The sequence below is a fragment of the Hyla sarda genome, chromosome 7 (assembly GCF_029499605.1).
Source record: "Hyla sarda isolate aHylSar1 chromosome 7, aHylSar1.hap1, whole genome shotgun sequence".
Lineage (NCBI taxonomy): Eukaryota > Metazoa > Chordata > Amphibia > Anura > Hylidae > Hyla > Hyla sarda.
Window position 1 is genome coordinate 176,383,987 of NC_079195.1, and position 25,858 is coordinate 176,409,844.

At 42.5% G+C, this 25,858-nt stretch overlaps 1 protein-coding gene across 2 annotated transcripts in view; it reads left to right on the top strand.

Annotated features, from left to right (window-relative positions):
• Window positions 1-968: 968 nt before the first annotated feature.
• LOC130282760 (L-threonine ammonia-lyase-like) overlaps window positions 969-25,858 on the top strand; it is a 102,144-nt gene continuing 77,254 nt past the window's right edge. Inside the window, exons 1-2 of one of the 2 annotated variants that reach the window (XM_056531390.1) lie at window positions 969-1,147; window positions 7,177-7,403. In XM_056531390.1, coding sequence (XP_056387365.1) covers window positions 7,285-7,403 — 119 coding nt within the window. In that variant the 5' untranslated portion in view covers window positions 969-1,147; window positions 7,177-7,284. The remainder of the gene's footprint in view (window positions 1,148-7,176; window positions 7,404-25,858) is intronic. The other variant, XM_056531391.1, reaches the window with a different exon arrangement.

The window sequence follows — 25,858 nt, forward strand, 5'->3', positions numbered from 1 at the left end:
GTATCAGATGCCAAAATCTTCTTCTCCCCATCCCTGCACATTTCAGCAATAAAAACCATTCTATATCACAATTACAGTATCAGGTGATTGATGAGGTCGTGCAACCACAGAGAGGTGGTGATATTAAAAAATTACTCATCCAGAAGGAAGCGTTTTGGATACACCGTTTAGGGACTCTGGAGCCGCGCGGTATGAACCGCGATTATGAACTTTCACGATTATTATAGATATATGTTGACCTGAATGGCATGAGTTAATGTATATATTTGCTAATTTCTTTACAGAGCGGGAAATGAATCTGCACTCTACGGAAATCTCCGCTATGAAAATTTTCTATTAATGATTTGTTTTCTTACTTTTTTTCATTTTATATTGTTTTCAATATGTATACATCTTCACAGTACATCATGTGCTTTGAATGATAGCAATTAATGACATGGTACCTGTGAACCGGATGTAATTATATAAGCTGCATTCTAACAGTTACCTGTACTGGTTGACAAAGGCTATTGAGCCGTAACGCGTACCTACCCTGTATGCTATGCATGTTGCATAAATAAAACCTTTGAGATTTCAAAAGCTTCTGAGTGCCGGGACCCTTTCTTCTAATGGTATCAGGTTATGGCCTGACCTCTGGCCACGAGCTGTTCAGTGACCATATTCATGTAACTAGCCAGCTGAACGGAATGAGTTAATCTGTGAGTGATGAGTGAATTGCAATGAGATTTCTCTATTCTGATTCTGGACATTACAAAGGGCTTTTAATTTATTTTGAAAGTAAAGTATATTATCTGGAGTTCATGGAAAACGTCGACAGACATATGGGGGGAGATTTATCAATTCCTGTCCAGAGGAAAAGTTGCTGAGTTGCCCATAGCAACCAATTAGATCACTTCTTTCATTTTTAAGAAGGCCTCTGAAAAATGAAAGAAGCAATCTGGTTGCTATGGGCAACTCAGCAACTTTTCCTCTGGACAGGATTTGATAAATCTCCCCCATGGTGTACATAGCAGTACAGGAGGGGGCCATAGAAAACTGGGGCCCCATTTTGGTGCCTAAATTTGCCTCCTAGAGCAGAAAGATGCATTAATGCAGTTCCTCTTGGAAAAGGAGTCAAAGGCTATGGAAAGGAATTCTGCAGACGGTGGTAGGTGATACTTCCCTAATGTTGTAATTAGAGATGAGCGAACTTACAGTGATTCGATTCGTCACGAACTTCTCGGCTCTGCGTTTGCTGACTTTAGCCTGCATAAATTAGTTCAGCTTTCAGGTGCTCCGATGGGCTGGAGACTCTCTCCTAGGACTGTATCCACCTTTTCCAGCCCACCGGAGCACCTGAAAGCTGAACTAATTTATGCAGGTTAAAGTAAGCAAACGCAGAGCCGAGAAGTTTGTGACAAATCGAATTACTGTAAGTTCACTCATCTCTAGTTGTACTGGCAACACAATGTTCCGTTGTATCCGAGCTCTGCAAAATAAGGTGGTCAGTCCTAGGAGAGTCTCCAGCCCACCGGAGCACCTGAAAGCTGAACTAATTTATGCAGGATAAAGAAAGCAGCTGCCGAGCCGAGAAGTTTGAGACGAAGCAAATTACTGTAAGTTCGCTCATCTCTGGTTGTAATTGCAACACAATGTTCTGTTGTATCCGAGCTCTGCAAAATAAGGTGGTCAGTCCTAGGAGAGTCTCCAGCCCACCGGAGCACCTGAAAGCTGAACTAATTTATGCAGGCTAAAGTCAGCAACTGCCTAGCCGAGAAGTTCGTGATGAATCGAATTGCTGTAACTTCGCTCATCTCTAGTTGTAATTTCAACACAATGTTCCGTTGTATCCGAGCTCTGCAAAATAAGGTGGTCAGTCCTAGACGTCAAGGTTTAGGGTTTGGGAATAAGTCTAAAAATAAGATCAGAAGCCACAGAAGTCTACAACATTTTTGTCTGAGGTGTGGCTGTGACTTTTATGCTACATTTCTGTCCAGAAAACACTGGTAAAGTACAATGCAGAAAGTACAGCCTGTGGGAACATAGAGGTTCTCAAGTTGAGGTTCTTTCATTTATAAAGCTGTTTAGTCCCATCAGCTTAGTGATGTGTTTCTAGTGTGCACTATGTAAAAATATTTTTATTTCAGTTTTTTTTTATAGTTATGTTAATATATATATGTATACCTCTGTTCTAAGGACTAGCAGTGATTCTGAAGTGGTGGAAGGGGATTGCATGTGGCAATCATGTGCCTGATGAGTGGACACCAGGGAGAGCAAACTTATATGGTACAGCTGCCCCTATAGGAAAATCATCAGGAACACTCCTGTACACTGTCTAATCATTGAGAACACAAATGTATACAAAAAAGAACAAACAGAGGTGCTCTATGTGCACAACCCCCAAATATGTAGTGGTATCATGTCAGAAGTTGTCCAGAAAAACAGGATAAAAGTATCCTAAGATGATGTCAGCTAGTGATATTCATTCTGGACAACCAGTGTTAAATTTAAAAAAAAAGTTTATTTACAACAGACAACACATTTCGAGCTGTTGCTAAAATAAAATGTATTTTTCTTATTTGCACTGGTTGTCCAGAATCAGTCAATACCAAAGGTTAGCTCTGGATCCCTTCTACAGCTTATAAAGAACACAAGAGCTCCTCTGTCTTCTCCTGTTAGGGTATAGTCACACAAGGCAGATTTGTGGTATATTTTCCAGCTCCGGAAGTTTATGCATATATTTATGGCTGTGTATAAAAGGGAAACATGTGAGTAGGGTAGTGGCTAGCAGTGATGTTGGGTGCTGGAGATATGAAGCTCATCCTCTCCTCTCTGCCTACCCTACTCTTGGTAATGCTATCTTCCATCTGATGAAACAGAAAAAGTAGTCCAGCACGTTACTTGTCTTGCAGTCCGATTTTTCTTTTTTCAGGAACTTGTTCACAAGGAGTAAAAACATCTAACGCATTGCACTTGGAGGGAAACGCGTTAGAAAAAGTAGTCCAGAACGGTACTCGTCTTGCAGTGCAATTTTTCTGAATAAAGAAAAATTGCACTTCAAAATGAGTACCGTCCTGGACTACTTTTCCTGTTTCTACGTACTTACCAAGGGCCGGGGGCAAGTCCGGTCAAGCCTGTGCATGGGAAAGTTAGAAAAGAAGGGGTGAGCTGTTGAACGCTACTATTGATCTGCCATCTGATGGTGAGAGAATAACAACTCTTATGTAATGTTCGACATTCACCATCAAAAGGACAAACAACATTATATATAGACCAAAAAGACTGTCTAAACAGCTGGAAGAGGAGCACCACAGGGAAGAGCCTGGTTGCAAAAAAATGGTACAAGTTTTTAACCTTATAACCCCCCATCATCCTTGTGTTGGCTGGACCACAGCTGGAGTTGTTGTCAAGGCTCAGAAATAGCTAGATGACATATAAGTACCATGAAGCATAACATTGGCACTACTAGACAAAAATGGGACTATAGAAGTGTCAAGTTGTCTAGTAGATCCTGGATCATAGAAAATCCTGGATTGTAATATGGATGGCAGCTAAATTTTACAGAATTCAAGATGTATCATTATTTCAAGCTAGTGATCTATCAGAAATATAAAATCTTACTGACAATACCTAGGGTATGTGACACTGCAAAGGTGATATTCCTTTATTAATCATTAGGAAAGGGACATCTATAATAAGATCATAGGTGTTCAGAGGCTGCATGTTGTTGGTAACCCATGGATGCCTTAAATGGACAACAGATAGTTAAAGCGTACCTGTCAGATCCCATAAATTAAAAAAAACTGTTACATGTTACTCAGTACCTCATCCTGATCATGTGCATGTTATTTGTATGTCTCTATCACCGATATTTCTCTAAAAAAAAAATAGCATGTTACAGCTGCTCACTGTCTTTTCCATCTTGTCAAAGGGAGGGAGAGTGTCCCTCTCTTGCCTACACTGTATGACTCCTCCCCTCCCTCATCCTGCTGACTCACTGCTCTTGGGAGCGAGCCTGGCAGCCCTGCACTGTAACCCTTTCCTCTCTGGATTTATGCTGTACACACATACAATGATTATTGGAGATTGCCTGTACTCTATCTCCAAAGACAATATGGTGAGTGTATAAAGGCTGGTTCACATCACGTTTTCTCCCATACAGGAGCGCATACGACAGGGGGTAGCTAAAAACTTGCGCTCCTGTATGCCTTCGAATGCGCTCCCATATGTAATTCATTTCAATGAGCCGGCCGGAGTGAAACGTTCGGTCCGGTCGGCTCATTTTTGCGCTGATGTGCTTTTTCCACAGGACCTAAAACTGTGGTCAACCACGGTTTTAGGTCCGGTTGTAAAAGCGCATACGGCGCAAAAATGAGCCAACCGGACTGAACGTTTCACTCCGGCCTTCTCATTGAAATGAATTACATATGGGAGCACATATGAAGGCATACGGAAGCACGAGGTTTTAGCTCCGCCCTGCCGTATGCGCTCCTGTATGGGAGAAAACGTGATGTGAACCCAACCTAACTTAGATTTTTCTATGTCATTCATGTGTGTCAACCTTAGGCAGTGCTGTAATGCTGGGACTTGTAGTTTTGGAATAGTTGGAGGTACAGTGTTTGGATAAGTCTTTTTTGCAGCAGTGCTGCCTTCATATGTCTACCTGCAGCTTTTGCAAAACTGCAACTCCCTGAATGCACCTACATCCTTTGACTGTCCAGGCATGCTTGGAGTTGTATTTTTTCAACATCTGGAGGAACATGATTGGTAAAACTGTGTTACATCAGTGTTGCTGCAGGCTGTGTTCCCCCTTCAGCCTTGTCAATCAGCCACCTCGTGTCCATGACCCTTGGACACGCTCATGCTGCAGTGGGACATATCAGTGTCCCAGGAGGTATGGGGACCCCTAGTGGTGGGATTTTCGAAGGCAGATTTCTTTAATAAAATGTTATTTTATTTTTATAGAAGTATATTAAAAAAACTATTGTTTTGCCAAGATGTACAACATATAAAAAGTTTTTTATCTGCCCATTTAATGTTCACCAAAATCAATTGTAAACATAGTCAATTGTAAACAATTTTCCATAGCATTACAATCATTTTAAAAAATGGTTCACCAAGAAGAATTTTCAGTATATCTATAAACAGATTAAGTATTCACTAAATTCACAATACATCTTTGAGATTCTAGAAAGTCCAAGAAAGAGCTTATAGTACAAGCATTTTACTAAGTTGTCCAAAAATACCTTTCTATAAGCATATCTGGAAGGACAAGTTGACATACTCTCTAAGATTCCATCAGACATCCTAGTGACCTTTTACCTTAGTGGAGGAATTCATTCCAAGCTTAGATTAAGCAGCCATTTCAGGTCTGCGGATGAGATAACATAGGATTTGTAAGCACTCTCGCTACAGCACAGCTACTGTTTAAAGACAGAAATCACTGTGATGGTTGCGAGGGGCATGGCCTTGACATCACGACCCCCGCAATCAGACATCTAATCCCCTATCGTTTGGATAGGGGATAAGATTTCTAGGGAAGAGAAATGTTTCCACAGGGCATCCAGAAATATTAAGTGGTTGTCTCAACATTTCTTAAAGTTCTCTTTTAAAGGGGTTTCCAGTTTTAGATTTGTAATAAATAATATAATAAACAAGAAGTTCTAACTATATAATATACACCATATTTCAGTTTTCAAGATGACTTTGTCATCAGTGAATAAGAGCAATATTGTTCACATTTACAAGCTAAAAAGCTCAAAATTGTAGATGCACACCCATTGGAGCCACATGTGGTACCCTAATCACTGGTTGGGGAACACTGTCTTACATAGCCAGTCCTTCTCCCAGCTGAAAAGTGGGAACATTTGTGTCCAGATAGGCCCTGCTCTGTGAGCCAAATACATCAGTAGCAGCATTTTCCTAAAAATGTACAACTCCTAAAACATAACCTAGACAGAAAACAATGATAACCAGAGGCAAAACTTGTAGGTTCTGGGCCCCAATACAAAATCTGGCCCCGTGTGCCATTTGTAATGCTGGTCTCTTATAGGGCAGATGTGCCTTGGGGGACCCTCTAGGCCCCAAGGCACTGATGTGACTGCTACCTCTGCACCCTCTAGTCACACCCCTGCCGCTAGTCATAAACTGGTTTACAGCCTGTGAGTGTTCTTATTCATTATTGGCAAAAGTAGAAAAGAAATGTCTAGAAAATATAAATGTCTAGAAAATATAAAGAAATTGAAACATAAAATATACAATAAAATTATAAAATTGTACAACTTTACAAACAGTAAACCCAGTTGTGTAGATGAGGCCTTGGGCTGCATTTTAGCCAGTGTCTCTTCCAGCAATAACATGGCTATCTATGTTAAAGGGGTACTCCGATGCACACATCTTATCCCCAGCTTCGTGACGTCACACCACGCCCCCTCCATTCATGTCTATTGGAGGGGCCCGACGGCTAGTACTCCCATAGACTTGAATAGAGGTGGGGGGCAGCCTGCATAGCCAGTCATGGGGGTCCGGGGGTCCCCAGCGGCAGGACCCTCGTGATCAAACATCTTATCCCCTATCCAAAGGATGAGATGTGTGCAACAGAGTACCCCTTTAAGTTCAGACCTTTTATTTAGTCAATTGAAAGAAAGAAACAATCTTTATGTTTGGTTTCTTAAATTCAGCATCCATTTGAAGTATCCATTAAATGTATCTACACTGAATTTTTTAACAAATGTATCATGTATAGTCTGCCTATCCATAACTTCTTACAGCAGTAGGCATTGGAATAACCATGTTTATAGCTTCTTTTTGTCTGTGTCTTCCCACAAGTAAAAGGATTAAACCTGACAATAAAATGAACTGGGGCAGTGATGTAGCAAAGAGATAGTCTTTAAGCCTCTAAGGGACTTAGTCAATTCTCCATCTTCAAAGTACAGTATAATCCGAGGTGTGAGGGAAATTGGCAGGGACAGGTTGGCATGCCTAGTAAGCTCTATATATAGCGGGAGCCAACTTTCAGCCACCCTCTGTGTGTTTGCCAGTGTCCTGTGATCCAAACATATAAGAGAGAAAAGCGAAAGAGTCAAGTAAAAAGCCCTACACAGGGTGGGGTGACGCCACTGCTTGGTGTTGTATCTGGAAAAAGAGGAAAACAAGAAAGGAAATTATGAATTTTGTTGCCCAGTTCATTTATTCCAGGATTTTACACAGCAAGGATCCTGCCCTGAACCATAAGCAAGAGGAAGATTCTGATCCCTTCTGGAACAGGTTGGGAAATCTGTAGTCCGCTGTTTACCCTTAGGAGACATGGGCAATGACCGAGCCCTTGGTGGCCCTCTGTATCCAGACCCTCTCCTTCCTCCCTTGGGGGCAGTAGTGGCGTGCTTGCTTCACATCGCTGTATTTGTTGTAGCTGTGCTATATAGGTAAATCCCTTTATGTTGTCTACAATGCATTTAGCTTGTTAGTAACCGTACTTGTCTGCTGGCAATGGTTCTGATTTGTATGGTGGTTAATGTGTCAGTATAAAGACTGAATAGGCCATTTGAGATACATTTTGACACTAGTCCTCGGTAGAGTATTGTGTAGTCATTATTTGTCCAAAATAAAGTTGTGAACATAATCAGCTTAAGGTTATGTTCACACGGGCAAACCCTGCACCTCTGTAAAGGGCTGCACTACTGTCTATGAGCAGTGGGCAGTGTAGAAAGGCACAGCCCTGAAGTTTTCATTGAATTTAATTGGAGCTTCATAGCTTAACGTGGTACTCCACCGGCCAGCATTCGGAACATTTAGTGCGCGCTGCGGGGATCGGCCATGCCCCTCGTGATGTCAAGCCACGCCCCCTCAATGCAAGTCTATGGGAGGGGGCGCGCCCCCTCCCATAGACTTGCATTGAGGGGCGTGGCCTGAAATGTCCCAAACTCTGACCAGTGGAGTACCCCTTTAAACACACAGAAAGTTTGCATGGTTTCTCCTGTGCAATTGAGATCAGTAGAAGCAGGGTTTTCTAAAGTGATCCGGAAATCAGAGTATTATCAAAAATCATGCCGGTTTTGCCTGTGAGGACATACCCCAAAAAGTAAAAATTTTTATTTTCTATGAATACAGTTGTGGTGCTTACTATTTTTAGAACTTCCTGTCATTCTGTGTTTCTGTTATTCCCCCTGTATATGTATTTAAAAATAAAAAAAATATAAAAATGACAATAAGGCATTTCCCTACACACATTTAATGTACAGATCTGACAGTGTGGTCACGCCCAGTTGTCAATGTGAACATTTCCAGGAGGAATAACAGAGGGATGGCATAATACAGATTTTCTCCAGTGTTCTTATTTCATGTAGAATACCATTATTTAAACAGATATAACAGCTGAGATATTCCATGTAACATCCATGTACATCAACCATTTTTGATGCGTTAAAAATATGGCAGCACTATCTGTAAAAACAAATGCCAGTGGTAGTGACATTTACATTTATAATATGCATTGCTGCCTAGCACACAGCTATACCCAGAGCAAACATTTGCTTTTGCATGGAAAGTGAGACGAGTCAGAGCAGGGCTTTCCAAATTGGGCATCATGACACATTAATGTGTTGGCGGCAGTCCCCAGGTGTGTCACAAGACCGCCCTGTCGCGCAGCAGCAGATGCCGCTGGTCCAATGACCCTGCTGCTGATCTTAAAAAAATGGCCGCTTGAGATCAGTGAGCTACAGTGGCTGCTGGGACTGGCGAGTGACATCCCTGACATACCCTGGAGCCCCGCAGGAGGACATCACTCATCAGACCTGCCTAGATGCTGATGCTCCACCTAGGCTTGCCACAGGGGGTGGTTAAGGGGGTGGGATAAAATGGCACAGACGAGGTTCAAGGGGGGGGGGATAATGTGGCACAGGGGATGGAAAAGAGGGGGTAATGATGTGGCACAGAGAGTGATCAAATGAAGGGATGAATTAACACTGGGCAGGATCGGGGGGGGGGGGCAGGGGTGAATCATGTGACACAGGAATGATAAAGGGGAATGAAATGGCAAAGGGAATCAATGAGGGAGAATGGAATGGCACAGGGGGTTAAGGGGGAGGATGTGGCACAAGGAGGGTTTAAAGGGGGTGAGAAATGAAATGGCACAGGGTGAGATCAATGGGGGGAATGAAATGGCACAGGGGGTGATAAAGGGGAATGAAATGGCACAGGGGTGATAAAGTGGGGGGGGGGATGTCATGGCACAGGAAGTAGCAGCCACATTTGTAATGCTGATACAAGTATCGTGTTGTGGGTCGTAGGAAGCACCAAGTGATACATGCATATTGGCGGTACTGCGAGGGAGGTGTCACCAAACTACGCATGTCTAAAAGGGAGTGACCGACATGAAAAGTTGGGAAAGCTTTGGATTAGAGGCATTGTGGATATTTGGATCTGATTTGGCTTTTCTCAGAAATGTAAACTGTTCTTCCTTTTGTTTGTGCTGGATATTGACTAGTGGATAAAAAGGAAGAAGAGTCATAAGATGCAAATGACTGGATGACAGCTGAAGGTAGGGGGATGGAATCACTGAGCTGCCAACCAACCTTTCAATGGCTTTTAATAATGGAATAATAGCATAAATGTTTGTGCTAATATATCACAGTAAAGATCAGTACACAGCTGCATATTGGCTCAGGGATTTAATCTACTTTCCTTCACTCCTATCTATGCCAGGTTGTATATTTAGAAACAGACATTGGTGACAGCAGTAGAGGAGGATTGTGTACACTGTGTACCGGTGCAGCATGGTTACAAGGATTCTTATTTGTTTCTCGTCATCTTATAAACTAGTCCCGACATTTTCGTGTAAATAATTCATCTGTTATCTGTTTTGGCCACCTCCATCCTACTCATCCCTAATTTAAAAGTCAGAAAGATTTTCAAACTACTTCATTTTATGACATTTTTAGGTCAATTTCCAATTTAAGTTATAACAATATCCTTGTTGACTGTTTAAAAAGAAAAAAATATATATCTTTGCATCTTGGCAGTAAATAGAAATAATAAAACAATGATTTCTCAGATATTGAGCTAAGGGAGATCAAATGACAAAATGCAAGCATTCGAGTCTAAATACACTCTCCTCAATAGGCAGGATAGTGAGAAGTTTCTTTCTTTTCTCCATAACATATGTTAACCATACATACCCCCTAATTTTTATCTATATTCAGAAACTTATTAAACAAGGATAATTATTGAGCCCACAAATGCTCAAATGGGGTAACATATGTGTACAGGGTCAGATGGGATCCTTGGGTACAAAAAAAGAAATTGGTCTGGGTAGCCCCCTGTTATAGAACACATACAGGAGTAATTGATCTAAATCAAAGTAATCTGGAGCTGTCTACCACACCGATTTGCCTCATCATTTAGAAGGCCCTTAAGGTGCTATATAAATGTCTGTATGTACATCAATATTTATGTTTTTCTAAGAAGATAGTTATTCTGATACGTAGTCCTCAGTTTGGTGGACATAATTTGAGCCCTTAAAGGGGTACTCGGGTGGAAAATTATTTTTTTAAATCAACTGGTGCCAGAAAGTTAAACAGATTTGTAAATTATCATTCTACAGCAAGGATAGTAATGGTTACAGCACCTTTCCACCTATATGTCCTAGACTCTGTTCACACTCTATGCACCATATGTGTAGCGATGCCGGATGTGGATCCACTGACCTTTGTGGCTGATGACACGGGCCGTATTGGGGAGCGGAGTCTAAGGTGCTGCAAGGCAGGATGGGCTTGCTGCGGCAGGCGACACCCGGGTTGCTATACCCGTTACGACTCGACCACACTGGTAGCTGGGCAGGCGAGGTACAGATGGATAAGGCAAAGGCGTTGGACTTAGCAGAAGGTCAAGGCAGGTGGCAAAGGTGCATAGTCAAAAACGAAGGAGGAGAGGAAGGGCCTAGAACACGGGAAAGGCAAACAGACAAAAGTATGCTTAATCTCAGGCAATGGGCACTGAAGATCTGGCAGGGAGGAAGAGGCTGAGCTGACTTAAATAACCTGGTAGAAGGACCAGGCACCAACCAATGGTGCACTGGATCTTTAAATTACATGAAGCTGGCGTGCGCACTCTAGGAGGCAGGGACGCGTGTGCCAGGAACCAGAGGACAGAGCGGAGGCAGGTGAGAAGCGGGTCACAATTAGCATGCGGGCGCAGGTCGCGATTAGCATGCGGGTGCGCCCCGCGATGAAAATCGCGGCCCAGCCGGGAGAGCGGGGAGGTGAGTGCTCACAGTCGGAGCGCCAGACTGGAGCGCTCACCGCAACAGTACCCCCTCTTTAGGTCTCCCCCTCTTTTTGGAGGACAAGAATTTCCGAATGAGGTCACTGTTAAAGGATGTTCCCAAGACCTCTCCTCCGGCCCGAATCCTTTTCAATCCACAAGGAAAAAACATTTTCCTCTGATAAACTTGGAGTCCAAAATTTCTTTACCAACATGAACATCGGAGGTACCTGAGATGGGAGTAGGTGAGAGGGAGACATGGAAGGAATTCGAGATCCGGAGAGAGGATGGCAGATGGAGAGAATAGGCCACGGGGTTTAGACGTTTCTTGATCTAATAAGGACCCAGATAGCGAGGGCCCAGTTTATAACCTTAAAGTGGATATACTTCGTTGACAACCAATGCCTTTTCTCGTCCGCCTGAGACTTTATACGAGAAGTGGCATACAAAAGAGATTGACGAGTCTTCTGCCAGATGGTGGAGAAATTCTGCACTTGTTCATCAACCAAGCTGAAGCGAAGGCGGATTTCAACAGTTTAGAAGCCTCTTCAGCCTTTGGAGTCCAAACCTTAGGATTAGAAGGGTGCTCCCAAGGTGGAGTAATGAGGAATAAATTGCCGATAGTAATTGGCAAAACCGAGGATGCGCTGAATAGCTCTCAAGCCTGATGGTCTTGGCCAATACAGTACAGCAGACAATTTGTTAAGGTCCATTTTAAGACCTTGACTGGTAACGATATAACCCAGAAAAGGAAGACTGTTTTTGTTCGAAAATACACTCCTCCAGTTTTACATAGAGATGATTGTCTCGGAGACGTTGTAGGACCTGACGCATGTGGGAACGATGAATCTGTACATTGGGTGAGTAGATGAGAATGTTGTCTAAATAGACTACGACACAGGAGTATAGGAGGTCACAAAAGATATCATTGACGAACTCCTGGAAGACTGCAGGAGCATTACAGAGTCTGAATAGCATTACAAGGTACTCACGAGTATTAAATGCAGACTTCCTTTCGTCACCTTCTCGTATGCGAATCTAGCTATAGACCCCACGAATGTCAAGTTTAGAGAAGAATTTTCTCCACGCAGATGATCAAATAATTCCGAGATCAATGGAAGTGGATAGCGGTTCTTGACGGTAATTTTATTCAGGCCACGATAATCAATGCAAGTTCGCAAAGAACTGTCTTTCTTTTCCACAAAGAAGAATCCGGCTCCGTCTGGGAAAGAAAACTTCCTGATAAAGCCTTTTTGACAGTTTTCTTGAATGTATTTTGACATGGCCTGAGTTTCGGGAATAGACAAAGGGTAAATTCTGCCCCGAGGAGGACTAGTTCCGGGCAATAAGTGAATAGGACAATCGTATGGATAATGAGGTGGTAAAACTTCAGCTTGTTTCTCACTGAAGACGTCAGCAAAGTCCTGAAAAAACCATAGCAAACTGGGCAGAGGAGTAGAAGGAGACAGAAGTGTATGAATACAGTTGTTGTAGCAAAAAGGTCCCCATCAGAGAACTACTCCAGTTTTCCAATCTTGCTGTGGGGCATGGAGTTGCAACCAAGGAAGGCCAAGCAGAAGAGCGGAGGAACAATGAGGTAGTACATAGAAGGACAAGTTCTCCGTATGCAAGACTCCAACCTGCATAGACAATGGTTCTGTGCGAAATGGCACAGTACAGTCCAGATTTTCTCTGTTGACCGAAGAGATGTACAAAGGCTTCAACAGGCGAGACACCAGCAGATGATACCTATGTACTATGGAGTCATCAATAAAATTTCCCGTGGAACCAGAGTCTAGGAAGGCAAGAACGGAAATTCTCTCTTTGGAGGGTAGAGAAAGATGGGAGGCCTCTCCCACAAACCCTAGGTGCGAGCATTCCCAGTGACTGTGGACGTACAGGACAATCTTTGAAGAAATGATCTGCACTGGCACAGGAGAGACATAGATTCTCAGCTCGATGGTGAGTTCTTTCCTCCAGAGTAAGGCGAGACCAATCCACCTGCATAGCCTCCACTGTAGGAGGCCACGTAGAAGGTTGCGGTGGTTGCTGGAAGACTGGTGCCAGGCGAGGAAAGGCCGAGGTTGTGCAGACTCCCTTTCTTGACGTTGTTCCTCACGTCTTTCAGAGAAACGGATATCAATCCGAGAGGCCAGCTGTATGAGATCATTTAAAGTAGATGGCAATTCCCGGGCAGCAAGGACATCTTTAATTTGGCTAGAAAGTCCTCTTTTGATAGTGGCGCAAAGAGCTTCATTATTCCAGGATAACTCTGTAGCCAGGGTACGAAATTGGATAGCATATTCGCCCACAGAGAAGTTACCCTGAGAAAGGCTCAGCAAAGCCATTTCAGCGGAAGAAGCTTGTGCAGGTTATTTAAAAACACTTTGGAATTCCTTCAGGAAAGCCTGAAGACTGCCTGTGAGTGGGTCACTGCGATCCCATAACGGAGTTGCCCAGGCCAGAGCCCTTCCAGTTAACAAACTGACAACAAAGGCCCCCTTTGCTCGTTCCGTAGGAAGCTGTTCTGCCATAAGCTCTATGTGCATGGAGCACTGTGTCACAAATCCATGGCAGGAATTGGGATCCCCTTCATACTTCTCGGGAAGAGACAAATGGAGCTTGCATCCCCTGGTGACTGCTGGAGCAGGAGGCATTACAGAAGCAGGAGGAGGCTGTGGCTGCTGCAGTTGTTGCTGGGCAGTAAGCAACTGCTGCAACATGGCGGACAACTGGTTTAACTGTTGCACTTGGTGAGCCAACTGCTGCGACTGGAGAGCCACTATAGTGGCGAGATCCGGATTCTCGGGCTGTAACGATGCTGGATGTGGATCCACTAACCTGTGAGGCTGATGACAAGGGCCGTATCGGGGAGCGGAGTTTAAGGTGCTGCTGGTCTTCATTAGAGCCCGCCGCAAGGCAGGACGGGCTTGCTGCGGCAGGCGACACCCAAGTACACCCGATACGACTCGACCACACTGGTAGCTGGGCAGGCGAGGTACAGATGGAGAAAGCAAAGGCGTAGTCGGACTTAGCAGAAGGTCAAGGCAGGTGGCAAAGGTGCGTAGTCAAAAACGTGGTGGAAGGGTCTAGAACATGGGCAAGGCAAACAGAAAAAAGTGCACTTAATCTCAGGCAATGGGCACTGAAGATCCGGCAGGGAGGAAGCGGTGGAGCTGACTTAAATAACCTGGGAGAAGGACCAGGCACCAATCAATGATGCACCGGCCCTTTAAATTTCAAGAAGCCAACACGCGCTCCCTATGAGGCCAGGGTGTGCGTGCCAGGAACCAGAGGACAGAGCGGAGGCAGGTGAGAAACAGGTCGCGATTTGCATGCGGCGCGTACCACGATGCGAATCGTGGCCCGACTGGGAGAGCGAGGAGGTGAGCGATCATGGTTGGAGCACCGGACCAGAGCGCTCACCGTAACAATAAGTATCTCCAAACTCGTGGCTTAGTATACACCTAGTAGGTAGTGCTGCTACGTGCAGGCAGTGTAATAGATCATGAACTGATAAGAAATAAAGACGGAGTACTGACCGGTAAATCTTGAAGCAGGTGAATATTTATTCTTAAGACAGGAACACTGTGCATAGGGGAGCGGACTGCCAGGAACAACTTCAGGCAACGGACCGTATCACGCTTCTGCGCTTCCTCAGGCCCTACCGTATCACGCTTCTGCGCTGTAGGGCCTGAGGAAGCGCAGAAGCGTGATATGGTCATTTGCACGAAGTAGTTCCTGGCAGTCTGCTCCCCCATGCACAGTGTCCCTGTATCAAGAATAAAGATTCCCCTGCTTCAATATTTACCGGTCAGTGCTCTGTCTTTACTTCTTATCAGTTCAATATTTGTAAATTACTTCTATTTAAAAATCTTCATCCTTCCAGTACTTTTCTTTTCTTTCTGACCACAGTGCTCTCTGCTGTCACCTCTGTCCGTGTCAGGAAGTGTCCAGAGTAGGAGCAAATCCCCATAGCGAACCTCTCCTGCTCTGGACAGTTCCTGACACGGACAAAGGTGTCAGCAGAGAGCACTGTGGTCAGAAAGAAAAGAAATTCCTTCAGCGGTTGGTCCGCACGGACCTGCACTGTCACCATTGATGACAATGCAGTCTGATTGTAATTCCTCCAAACTAATGAACATGTTCATTGTTTCAGCAGATTGATTTCAGTGGCGGAATTCTGCTGCTGAAATTCTGCAATGTGAACGAGTCTGCGGAAGGCCCATTCACACCAATGTTAAGATTTACACAGCGGAAATCCAGAGCTCAATTCCACGTGCAGAAATTCTGTAGTGTGAACATACCCTTACTGTGAACTATTGAATTAAAGCTTGACAACACTTTAGGAAATAAAATATTGTACAATAAAACAAACCTATGGTGAACATGAAAACTAATATTTGTATAAGGCCATATGCATCCAATAGAGAATGAATACATGAAGGCAGGATTACAGGATAAATTTACATAGCGATAGTTGTATGTCAGAAAAACAAAGCAAAGTACACGGATATCATATTCAGCATGGATATAGAGGTCTGTAGGGTAATAGTATAAAGGCAATACATTTCTATCATCCACGAGTGTACAATTATTATCACTATAACTAAAGGAAATCCATCACAATGAATTTTCAGCCCAATCTGTGGACAACAAGTTATAGAGCAGGAGTAACTGAGCAGGTTGATACATAGTTTTTGGAAAGATTCGGTGTAACTTCTAAACTTAAAATTTTTAGACCCTTCTATGCGTAAGAGTCCAGTGAGAAATCTCATCATTGATTGATATCTATTTATGTATGCATAGTAATATAGAGAATGCTATCAGTCACAAATTAGACTGCCCACTGGACTCTAAACCCCCAAAATAAGCATTGAAACAAAAGTGTAACCATAATGTTGTTGAGGCAGTAGGATACACTTTCAAAACTCCTGGCAAATCCGTGTATCTGTCACTTTAGCAGCAGGATATGTAGTTGCCAGGTATGTTTACAAGGGTCTACAGCGAGTTTCCCCCTGTGGGTGTAAGCCGCTGTAGGTCTAAGCTGTGGCGGCTTTTCTGTGAGGATTTTCCACAGTGGAAAATGAGTCAGTGTAAGCTGCTGTGTTTTCCGGTGGGGAAAACTGGCCACAGCTGAAACTCGCAGCGGAAAACTCGCTGTTGATCTGCCCCTGTGAACGTATCCTAAAAGTGTATTCTGCTGCCGCAACATCATTGTAGTTGCACTATAATGAATTATATTGAACTGATTCTTTTCTTGTAATATTGTATCAATCTGCCAAGCTCTTCTTCCTTTATAACATGGTGTCCACAGATCAGACTGCATGTTCAACTTGACAGGTTCTCTTTAAAGGGGTACTTCATCTCTAGACATGTTATCCCTTATCCAAAGAATAAGGGATAACATATCTGATCACAGGGGTCCGACCGCAGGGACCCTCTGTGATCTCCAGGCCTGTGCTGCGATGTCACGGTCACAGAAGCCTGGAGCTTCCTTGATCATAACATCACGCCACACCCCTTCCATTTATGTCTATGGGAGGTGACGGCTAGATAGACATGAATGAAGGTTGCGTAGTGTCTGTGTTCGCCTGTCATCCGACACAGAGTGGATGGAGTACCCCTTTAAGGGTATGTTCACGTATTAGTATACAATAGATCCCACCTATGTAAACGTACCCTAAATCTGCATGATGAGAAATCAAAAAAGTTGCCAGGATATAGAACTCAACTGGCTTAATATCATGCTTTTGGCTTCACAATTTTTGTCGCTATTAGGATAGGTAGTATAACATAAGTGTAGTATGAACTAATAGGGAAGGTGTTTGAAGCCTGAACCTTATTCATTTACATGGATATAAACCTATTTATATGTGGATTTATACTGATTATTCTTACTTTATATGTTTTTTTTTTATTTTTTACATTGTGTCATTCTGACGAGAAAAGCTTTGTAACAGTTAATTTGTTTGTTTTTACAATTGTAATAGCATTCAGGGTTATAATGCACTATAGAATTTTTTTTTACCATAAAGCATATCTCATCAGGTATATCTGGATTTGGTCTTTTCAATGTAATTTTTGCTGTATCTTCTGGTAAGATAGAGAAACCCCCCACTCGATGTGACATCTTACATAAGTTCTGCTATTTACTGTTTCCTTTGGCAGTCAATGGGCTGCATTCATGTCCTCTGAGTCACTGTATTATCACTTCTGCCTCATTGTGTGATATACTTGCATTTCTCTTTTTCTTTCTTCCTGTCCAGCTGTGTCCAGAGGTTGGTCCTGCACAAGTAGGTTCATGACACATAGTTTTAACTCCTGCCTGCTTGCTGTGTTTTTTTTAAAGTACTTGCTGTGGGTCTGTCAAGCGATTGGTGGCCCCGATGACATACATCCTTACTGATTTACTCCTTGTGTCTGCTCTTGATGAGAGAAGGTTCCCAGCTATACATTAAACATAGATTAATAGGGCAGCGAGCTGGTCTTACATCATTTATACATATGACATTCATAATAGGATCTGATATGCTTCAACATTAAAATAGTTTGTTGGTTGTGTAATCGCTCCCCTCTGTAGTTCTACAGAGCCCCAGGACATGATGTAATAATATGAGCATAAACATAGTAAGCAGCGAGGAAGAACACAGAACACTTCTTAGGGTGGGTTCACACTACGTTTGCAGTGTACAGGTACCAGATCTGGTTGGGAGGAGCGAAAACCGTCCGCTCCCGTATCCCAGCCGGATCTGGCCCAAACCCCATTCATTTCAATGAGCTGAATGGAGTCAAACGCTGACTCCGGTCGGCTCATTTTTGCGCCCTGTATACGATTTTCTGACCGGACCAAAATCTGTGGTAGGCTGGGTTCACATCACGTTTTAAGCAATATGGGACTGCATACGCCTGGGAGGAGATAAAACCGGGTGCTCCCGTATCCCTGCCGGCTCATTTGGTGGACCACAGTTTTAGGTACGGTGGGAAAACTGCATACGGGACAAAAATGAGCCGACCGGAGTCAGCGCTTCAGTCTGGTCGGCTCATTAAAATACATTACATACGTGATGTGAACCCAGCCGTATACCACAAATGAGTTTCAGGCCAGATCTGTCTGGGATACAGGAGTGGCTGGTTTTTGCTCTTCCCAACCGGATCTGGCACCCGTACACTACAAAAGTAGTGTGAACCCACCCTTACAATGGATTTATCCACATAACTCTATATTCCATTGGACTTACAACGGGGTTAAAATAAATAAATAAAGAATGGTAAGAGTCTTATTCATGTAACCTTCATCATTCTCTAACTGAGCAAGTTACTTAAAGGGGTTCTCTGCCCCTAGACATCTAATTCCTTATCCAAAGGATAGGGAATAAGATGTCTGATGGTGGGGGTCTTGCAGCTGGAACCGCCGCAATCTCTGTGCAGCACCCAGCGATCATACAGGGAAACATACAGTCTCAATTCAAAAGGTTTGCAAAGCCATTTCTAAGGCTTTAGGATGCCACTAAATACTCAGGTACTGTTCTACCAATATATGGCTCTTAGAAGAAGCAGTGATGAAGGAATCTCAGAGCTTTAGAGGGGTACCCTTTGAGCGGGCGGCGGGGGATTGCCCCCTCCCATACACTTGCATTGAGGAGGCATGGTGTGAGGTCACGAGGGTCGTGGTCATGACATCATGACCCCCGCTGCCCGCTCAAAGCATTTGGAACAAAATGTTCTGTATGATGGGGCAGCAGAGTACCCCTCCAAAGCGCTAAGATTCCTTCATTACTGCTTCTTCTAAGAGCCACATATTGGTAGAACAGTACTTGAGTATTTAGTGGCATCCTAAAGCCTTAGAAATGGCTTTGCAAACCTTTTGAACCGAGACTGTATGTTTCCTATGTATTGTTGCAAATGGAAAGATGCCATGGCCTGGGTGTCTGTTGCTCTTCCAGTGACTTGTAGGTATCCTTATATTGTGCTGTCATACAGGGAACCAAAGGAGCCCATTGCTCTCTCTTCAGAGGCCTGGAACCTGGTGTTGCCTATATTAGAAGGTCAGGCAGGGGGTGGCACTAGTTTGTAGAGAGCTTAAAACTTCTTCTACCTCTGGCTCTGGTGTCTCCTCCATATTGCTTAGGGTTGAAGGTAGTCCAGTTCACCTTCGAAGAATATATTGCAGTGTTTTTTTTAATCATTTCTAAGCAGGTATTTTGTATTTGTCTAGGACTGTTGGGGATCTATGTTGTGCTGCACATGGGTGTTTGCAGTTGCTCGGGAGGTATGTTGTTCTGGACTCTAGTGCTGACAGGGGTTATTATTTACACTGCATTGTGGTAATATGCTTGGTATATAGGGTATTTTGGCTACTGCGCAGTAGTATTTGTTGACTTGCAAAGTCTTGTCATCATCATGGATTTACTGCTGAGGTCTGAGTTGATAAAGTAGCCAGAGCAGCCATGAAATAATAATTGGTAATGCAACAGTGCGATCAGCATTCCAAAGTGTTATATAAGTGATCCAATATACACAGCATCATATTCCTAAGTGGAGCTTAAAGGGGTATTATCATCACAAACATTTATGGCATAGCCATAGGATATGTTTGATGTCAAGAACAAGGGTCCCCCATAAAGTCCACCATTTTTCGCAGGGGCTGGCTGTGCCTAGGACATGTCTAGGAGAAATAGCCAAAACACAGAAGAGGTTTTTTTTTCCATTTACACCCCCCCCCCTCCCCCCCAGCATGCAACCAGTTATTACAGACCCCCCCCCCCCCCCCAAATAAAATAGAAAATAAAAAAGTAAAAACATCACCACATCTATCAATTGGTTGTGTCTGGTTCTGCAGCTACTCCACACAAGTAAATGGGGCTGAATTATCTCTATTGCAGTGAACTCCCCCATATTCAGTCTAAAGGAAAACTTTTGAATTAAAAAAAAATCTAATACTTTTATATTTGCTGCTGCTGCTGCCAGGGGACCAGCCTTTATCTTTCGGCCACCCCATAACTTTATCCACACCAAGGACACCACCAATGGGTCTGAGTGAGTGGTTCTTATTGGACTGTGCATCATTTTATTGTTGGCAGTAAATATTGACCAGCCACATCACATGATCATTGCATATTGCATGTTTCTGATTTTCCTACTATTACTTCCCCGGATGAACCCTGCATTGCTCTGTCTTATCCAGATAGGCGGGGGGGGGGGGGGGGGGGGCTGGGGGGGGGGGGTGAAACGCGTCAGGAATATGAATTATGTATTGTGTCCAGTGACACAACATTGTGCATTGTTGCAAATCTGTTTGCTGTGTTAGGTGATGGTTTAGAACTAAGATGGTATTGGGTTCTTTATCCTAACTACACTGTTTAATTTTTGATTTATTTTCATATTTTTGAGGAGGATTTATTTTATCATATAAGTTACAATTAAAGGTTAAGTTTTAATGAGCTAACAATTCTCTTCCTGTGAAATTTTGTCCATATTAGCTCTTACTGTACCAGTGTATCTTTATCAATTTTCAGTAATACTTTTACATGGATACAGCTGAAAAACAACTCTTGATAAAGACAACAGGCTTTCCAAGTCCACCATATAGAGAGAAACATCACATTTTCTAAGGCAAGAACAGATTTTTGTCATAAAAATCTACTTTTTACCCCCTTTCGCTAAAGTGGTTGCTACAAAAACCAATGGGATGAAGTTAGATGTCATCTTTTCTCTGCCTTTTTATAGCTTTGGGTTGGGGGGATGTGAACCAACACATAGATGTGAATTAGCCCTTAAATGTCCTTGCCTAGTTTAGTCGCACAGTAAAGTATCCAATGTCCGAGTGTAATATTACAACATTGTTTCGGTGGTTTGTGATAGCATACATATACCTACTTAAGAAGAGAATATTGTATGGATTTATTACAATTGTCTTTGGTTCCATTTGATCCACCCTTATCCCCTGGTTGCTATCTAAGCCTAACCATATCTTGCATTGATGAGGAAAAACAAGTCCAGAAAAGCTGTATGCAAAATGGAATCATGCCTCTAAGAAGCCACTATGCTAAAACAAATGCTTCCCTTCTTGTGGGTTTGTGTAGAAAGTGATGACATGTAAATTCCTTCTATTTATAGACAGGAGTGTTGGACTTTACAGCCAGACCTCAAAAAGGTTACCTGACAGAATCACATTCCATGCCAGTGAGCCTAAGTTATAGATTCTACAACTTTGCAACTACAGTCGCAAGTCTTGCTGACACGTAGGTCACCAAGAATCGCAGCACTTGCAAGAAAGTTAAAAATGTGAGGTGATAATACAGTACAAGCTTGCTATGGCTAAACGATGTTTAAAGGGAAACTGAAAGTTGGATCAACTCCATTAATCTGAATATATAGGTGGGTAGTGTGGGTAATCTTGAGCAAAATGATGTATTCCTTTTCACAATCTGTTCAACTGTCCCCGAGATATAGCAGAATTTTGCAATATGCAAGGCATATTTGAAATATCATATCTGCACATCTGATGCCGGCCCCCGGGTCATTATCTCATCAGGAGAGGAATATCGGTGAGTACATCATTGTACTCAGGATCAGCCACGCTAACCACATGTATATTCAGGTTAGTGTTGAGCCAGTTAGGGTTGAGCCATCTGTCAGTGTCCCTTTAAGACAAGTGTGGAAAAAATGCTGCAAAATAAGAATGCTTTTCATTTGTATCAGTTAGCAAAAGGCAAAGTGAATGAACAGATGAGAAATCTAAATCAAATGAATATTTGGTGTAAACACCCTTTGTCTTCAAAAGAGCCTTGATTCTTCTATGTACACTTGAAGGAACTCTACAGGAAGGTTGCTCCAGACATCTTGGAGAATTACGCATAGGTTTTCTGTGGATATAGATATGCTCAAATCCTTCTATGTGTTCATATAATCCCAGACACACTTAATGATATTGGGATCAGGGCTATGTGGGGTCATATAATCACTTCAAGGTCTCCTTGTTCTTTTTTATGCTGAAGATAGTTCTTAAAGGGGTTGTCTGACAATGAAGCCTATTTTCAGCTGTCTAATACATGAACATATATTGGTCAATAAAACTATGTTACTACCTTATTTTGTGGTCTGTCATGCTTTCCTTCTGCTTTAAGTGCAAACTGTCTGCTCTGTTGTCATTAGTAGCCTAAATTCTTTTCTGGTGTATATCGTGTAACAGGCTTCCTGTTCCTGTGTACACTCTAGCCAGCAATTCAGCTAACTCTATTTCCCTCCCGCTCCACCTTCTTGACTATGAGTCTGTCAACATATTGGTGGGGAGACAGAGGTGACTGAACTCCCAGCTGAAGTGTACATAGAAACAGGAAGTCCATTACATGATGTACATCAGACAAGAAGTTAGGCCAATGAAGACAACAGAACAGTTTGCATCAAAAGTAGAAGGAAAGCATGAAAGACAGTAGAAAGCTAGTAAAATAACTTTATTTACCAATATTTGTCATAAGACAACTCCTTTAATGACATTGGCTGCATGTTTGGGTCATTGTCCTTCTGCAGAATAATGCATGATAAGTAACTGGCAATGTAGTCCAGCTCGCTTCGCACCCAGCCCGGTGCACACAAATCCCAATGCAAGAACGGCAATCCAGCGTGGGTAAATAGAAAATCCAGACTTTATTAGCTCACGGTAAAACGGTACAAGCAACCAGCAGATCAGACGCGTTTCAGGCGCATGCGCCCTTCGTCAGTGATGTCAGCCCTCTGCACAGGTGTCAGTTATATACCGGACAGGTAATGGGCGGATAGCTTACTACCAATCAAAACTCGTTTAAGTCCACTGCAGGGGGAAGATACTGATACAATACAAAAATATAAAAATGCAAGTAAAAGTACAAAAATTGCTAAAACAGTACACTAATGGGCGTTATGGACATAGATGGTTAGGAAACATTTAGAAAAACAGTGGCATAAAACAATGTCATGAAATCATGCATTAAACATGTAAATAATATATGACATATATCCCTTTTGATTTCTCCATCTAATCATCAAATACAATCATGTGGCCCAGACTTTCAAAATAAGCCGGCCATTGCACTTACCTATTCACCTCAATTCACACAGGTCAAAAGCATTATCAATAGACATCTTCATTTTCTTAGACAGGACGAGACTGTAGCTAAAATTCTGTCCAAAGGATGCCACATAGTCCCAAAAAAGCCAAAACTTTGGGAGATATGTTATCTCCTAGTTTAGTGCTGTCAAATACCAGACACAGCACAAACTGATGGAGTAATAAGGGATTCTATAAGTGTGGTGGCAGGATTTGCAGAACACGTAATTATGCCAAGTTGTGTACACATTTTTCTGATGCAGAACAAATTAAAAACTATGGCATAAAATATTATATCAACTGTAATCATTACAATGTAATTTATGTAATTGAATGTTCACAGTGCCAGCTGAAATATGTAGGGTCAACTACTAGAAAGTTAAAAGTAAGGGCACTTGAACATCTCAATGACATATCTAGCAATGCTATTAGAAACCGCTCAGCAGCGTCTTTGCATTTCAAAACCGTTCATGGTGGCAGCACCAATGGTTTTCAAATATATGCAATAGAGCGTGTTCACACAGGACCTCGTGGTGGTTGCATGCGGCGAAAATAACTTGAACGTGAAGCATATTGGCAATTCCCCTTGGATACTAGTGCACCCAAAGGGTTAAATCTAAAAAGGGAACTGCTATTCCACTATTAATACCGCATTGCAACCTACACGATTAGAAATACAGTTTGTCATATGAAATGAAACCATACATTCTTTCATTTTACTCTGTCATATATTATTTACATGTTTAATGCATGATTTCATGACATTGTTTTATGCCACTGTTTTTCTAAATGTTTCCTAACCATCTATGTCCATAACGCCCCTTAGTGTACTGTTTTAGCAATTTTTGTACTTTTACTTGCATTTTATATTTTGTATTGTATCAGTATCTTCCCCCTGCACCGGTGTCAGCGGACTTAAACGAGTTTTGATTGGTAGTAAGCTATCCGCCCATTACCTGTCCGGTATTTAACTGACACCTGTGCAGAGGGCTGACATCACTGACGAAGGGCGCATGCGCCTGAAACGCGTCTGATCTGCTGGTGGCTTGTACCATTTTACCGTGAGCTAATAAAGTCTGGATTTTCTATTTACCCACGCTGGATTGCCGTTCTTGCATTTAGAATAATGCATGATGTATGGCCAATCAGATGCCTCCCTGGTGGTATTGCATGATGGATAGGTGTCCATTTGCTTAAATGCAGTCCAAACATGCAGACACGGTTGGCTGCAGATGTTCATTATTGTACCGCTCTCTAAAGCTTTGGTGAACAAACTGTTACACCGTCAGTTACAGACAAATATTTAATATTTTGAGTCATCAGTCCAGATCACCTGGTGTCATTTTTAGGACATTTTAGTTCCTATGTTTTCATGCATAGTTGTTTAGCCTTGTTTCCACATAAAGGTATGACTTTTTGGCCGCAATTCTTCCATGAAGACCACCTATGGCTAGACTTCCCCTGAACAGTAGTTGGGTGTACCTGGGTTCAACTGGCTTTTTCCTGTTTTGAACTGATGGCAGGTTTGAACAGGTCAATGGGAAAATGTGGATCCTACAGTGGGCCCCTGAATATTAAGACATGTCTCTGCATTTTGCAAAATTGCTTAGGCTTTGCTCAATTTACAGCAAATTTGTTGCATCCTAAAATTCTAAAACGGTAAAAGAGGAAAAAATTGCATGTAACTTTAGGGTGGGCCTAAGCTAATTTTACTCAACGGTCCTAGGCATCCCAGTTCAATTCTGGTTGAAGCAACAGCTGGACATTTTTTTTTTGTCAATAAGAAGTAAGCATGATATGTCTTTCATTTGCTTAACTCTTTCCTTGGCAGAAATCTACAGTCCTAAACATTGACTGTTTCTTTGTGCTTCTTGAAATAAGCCTGAACAGCACATTCAAGAAGCACTTAAAACCCCAGCCTGCTTTAATACCTCTGCCTGAAAAAGACCTTGCTGAAGCAGTATAACTACCATGGGTCTTGTTGCTGTTTTTACTCTTGCCATGGCATATAAAACATCTAACAACACTGTCTAACACAACCTCATTTTGTATCAGAGTTTGGCTGTTCCTCACCCAGTTTTAAATCTCTCACACAGCTGTTTCTGTTTCAGTTACTGACTGTGTTTAAACTTACATATGAAAATGATTATCAATATCACCGGTTTTGTATAATGAGTTAATCATTCGCATTACTATAATCCTACAAATACCTTGACTTTTAGCAAGTATACCTAGAACTGCATTTTTTTCCGCCCCTATCTAAAACTTTTGCACAGTACTGGCATCTACTCACTGGTATGTCTGCATTGTCTACTTGATGTGGCACAACAATAAACATGCATGAGGATTCACAGTGAGTGTCAGTGCCTTCATTCTCTTTCTGCCAATTTTGAGATGGAGCTGTCTTACTTAGAGTACTACTGTTTCTATAACTGTTTTAATAATTGCACTTATGGTTCAGCAGTGCCAAACTCCACTTTCTTTTTTTATTGCACTGTAATTGGGTATTGTTGGCATTGTTCTGACCCACAG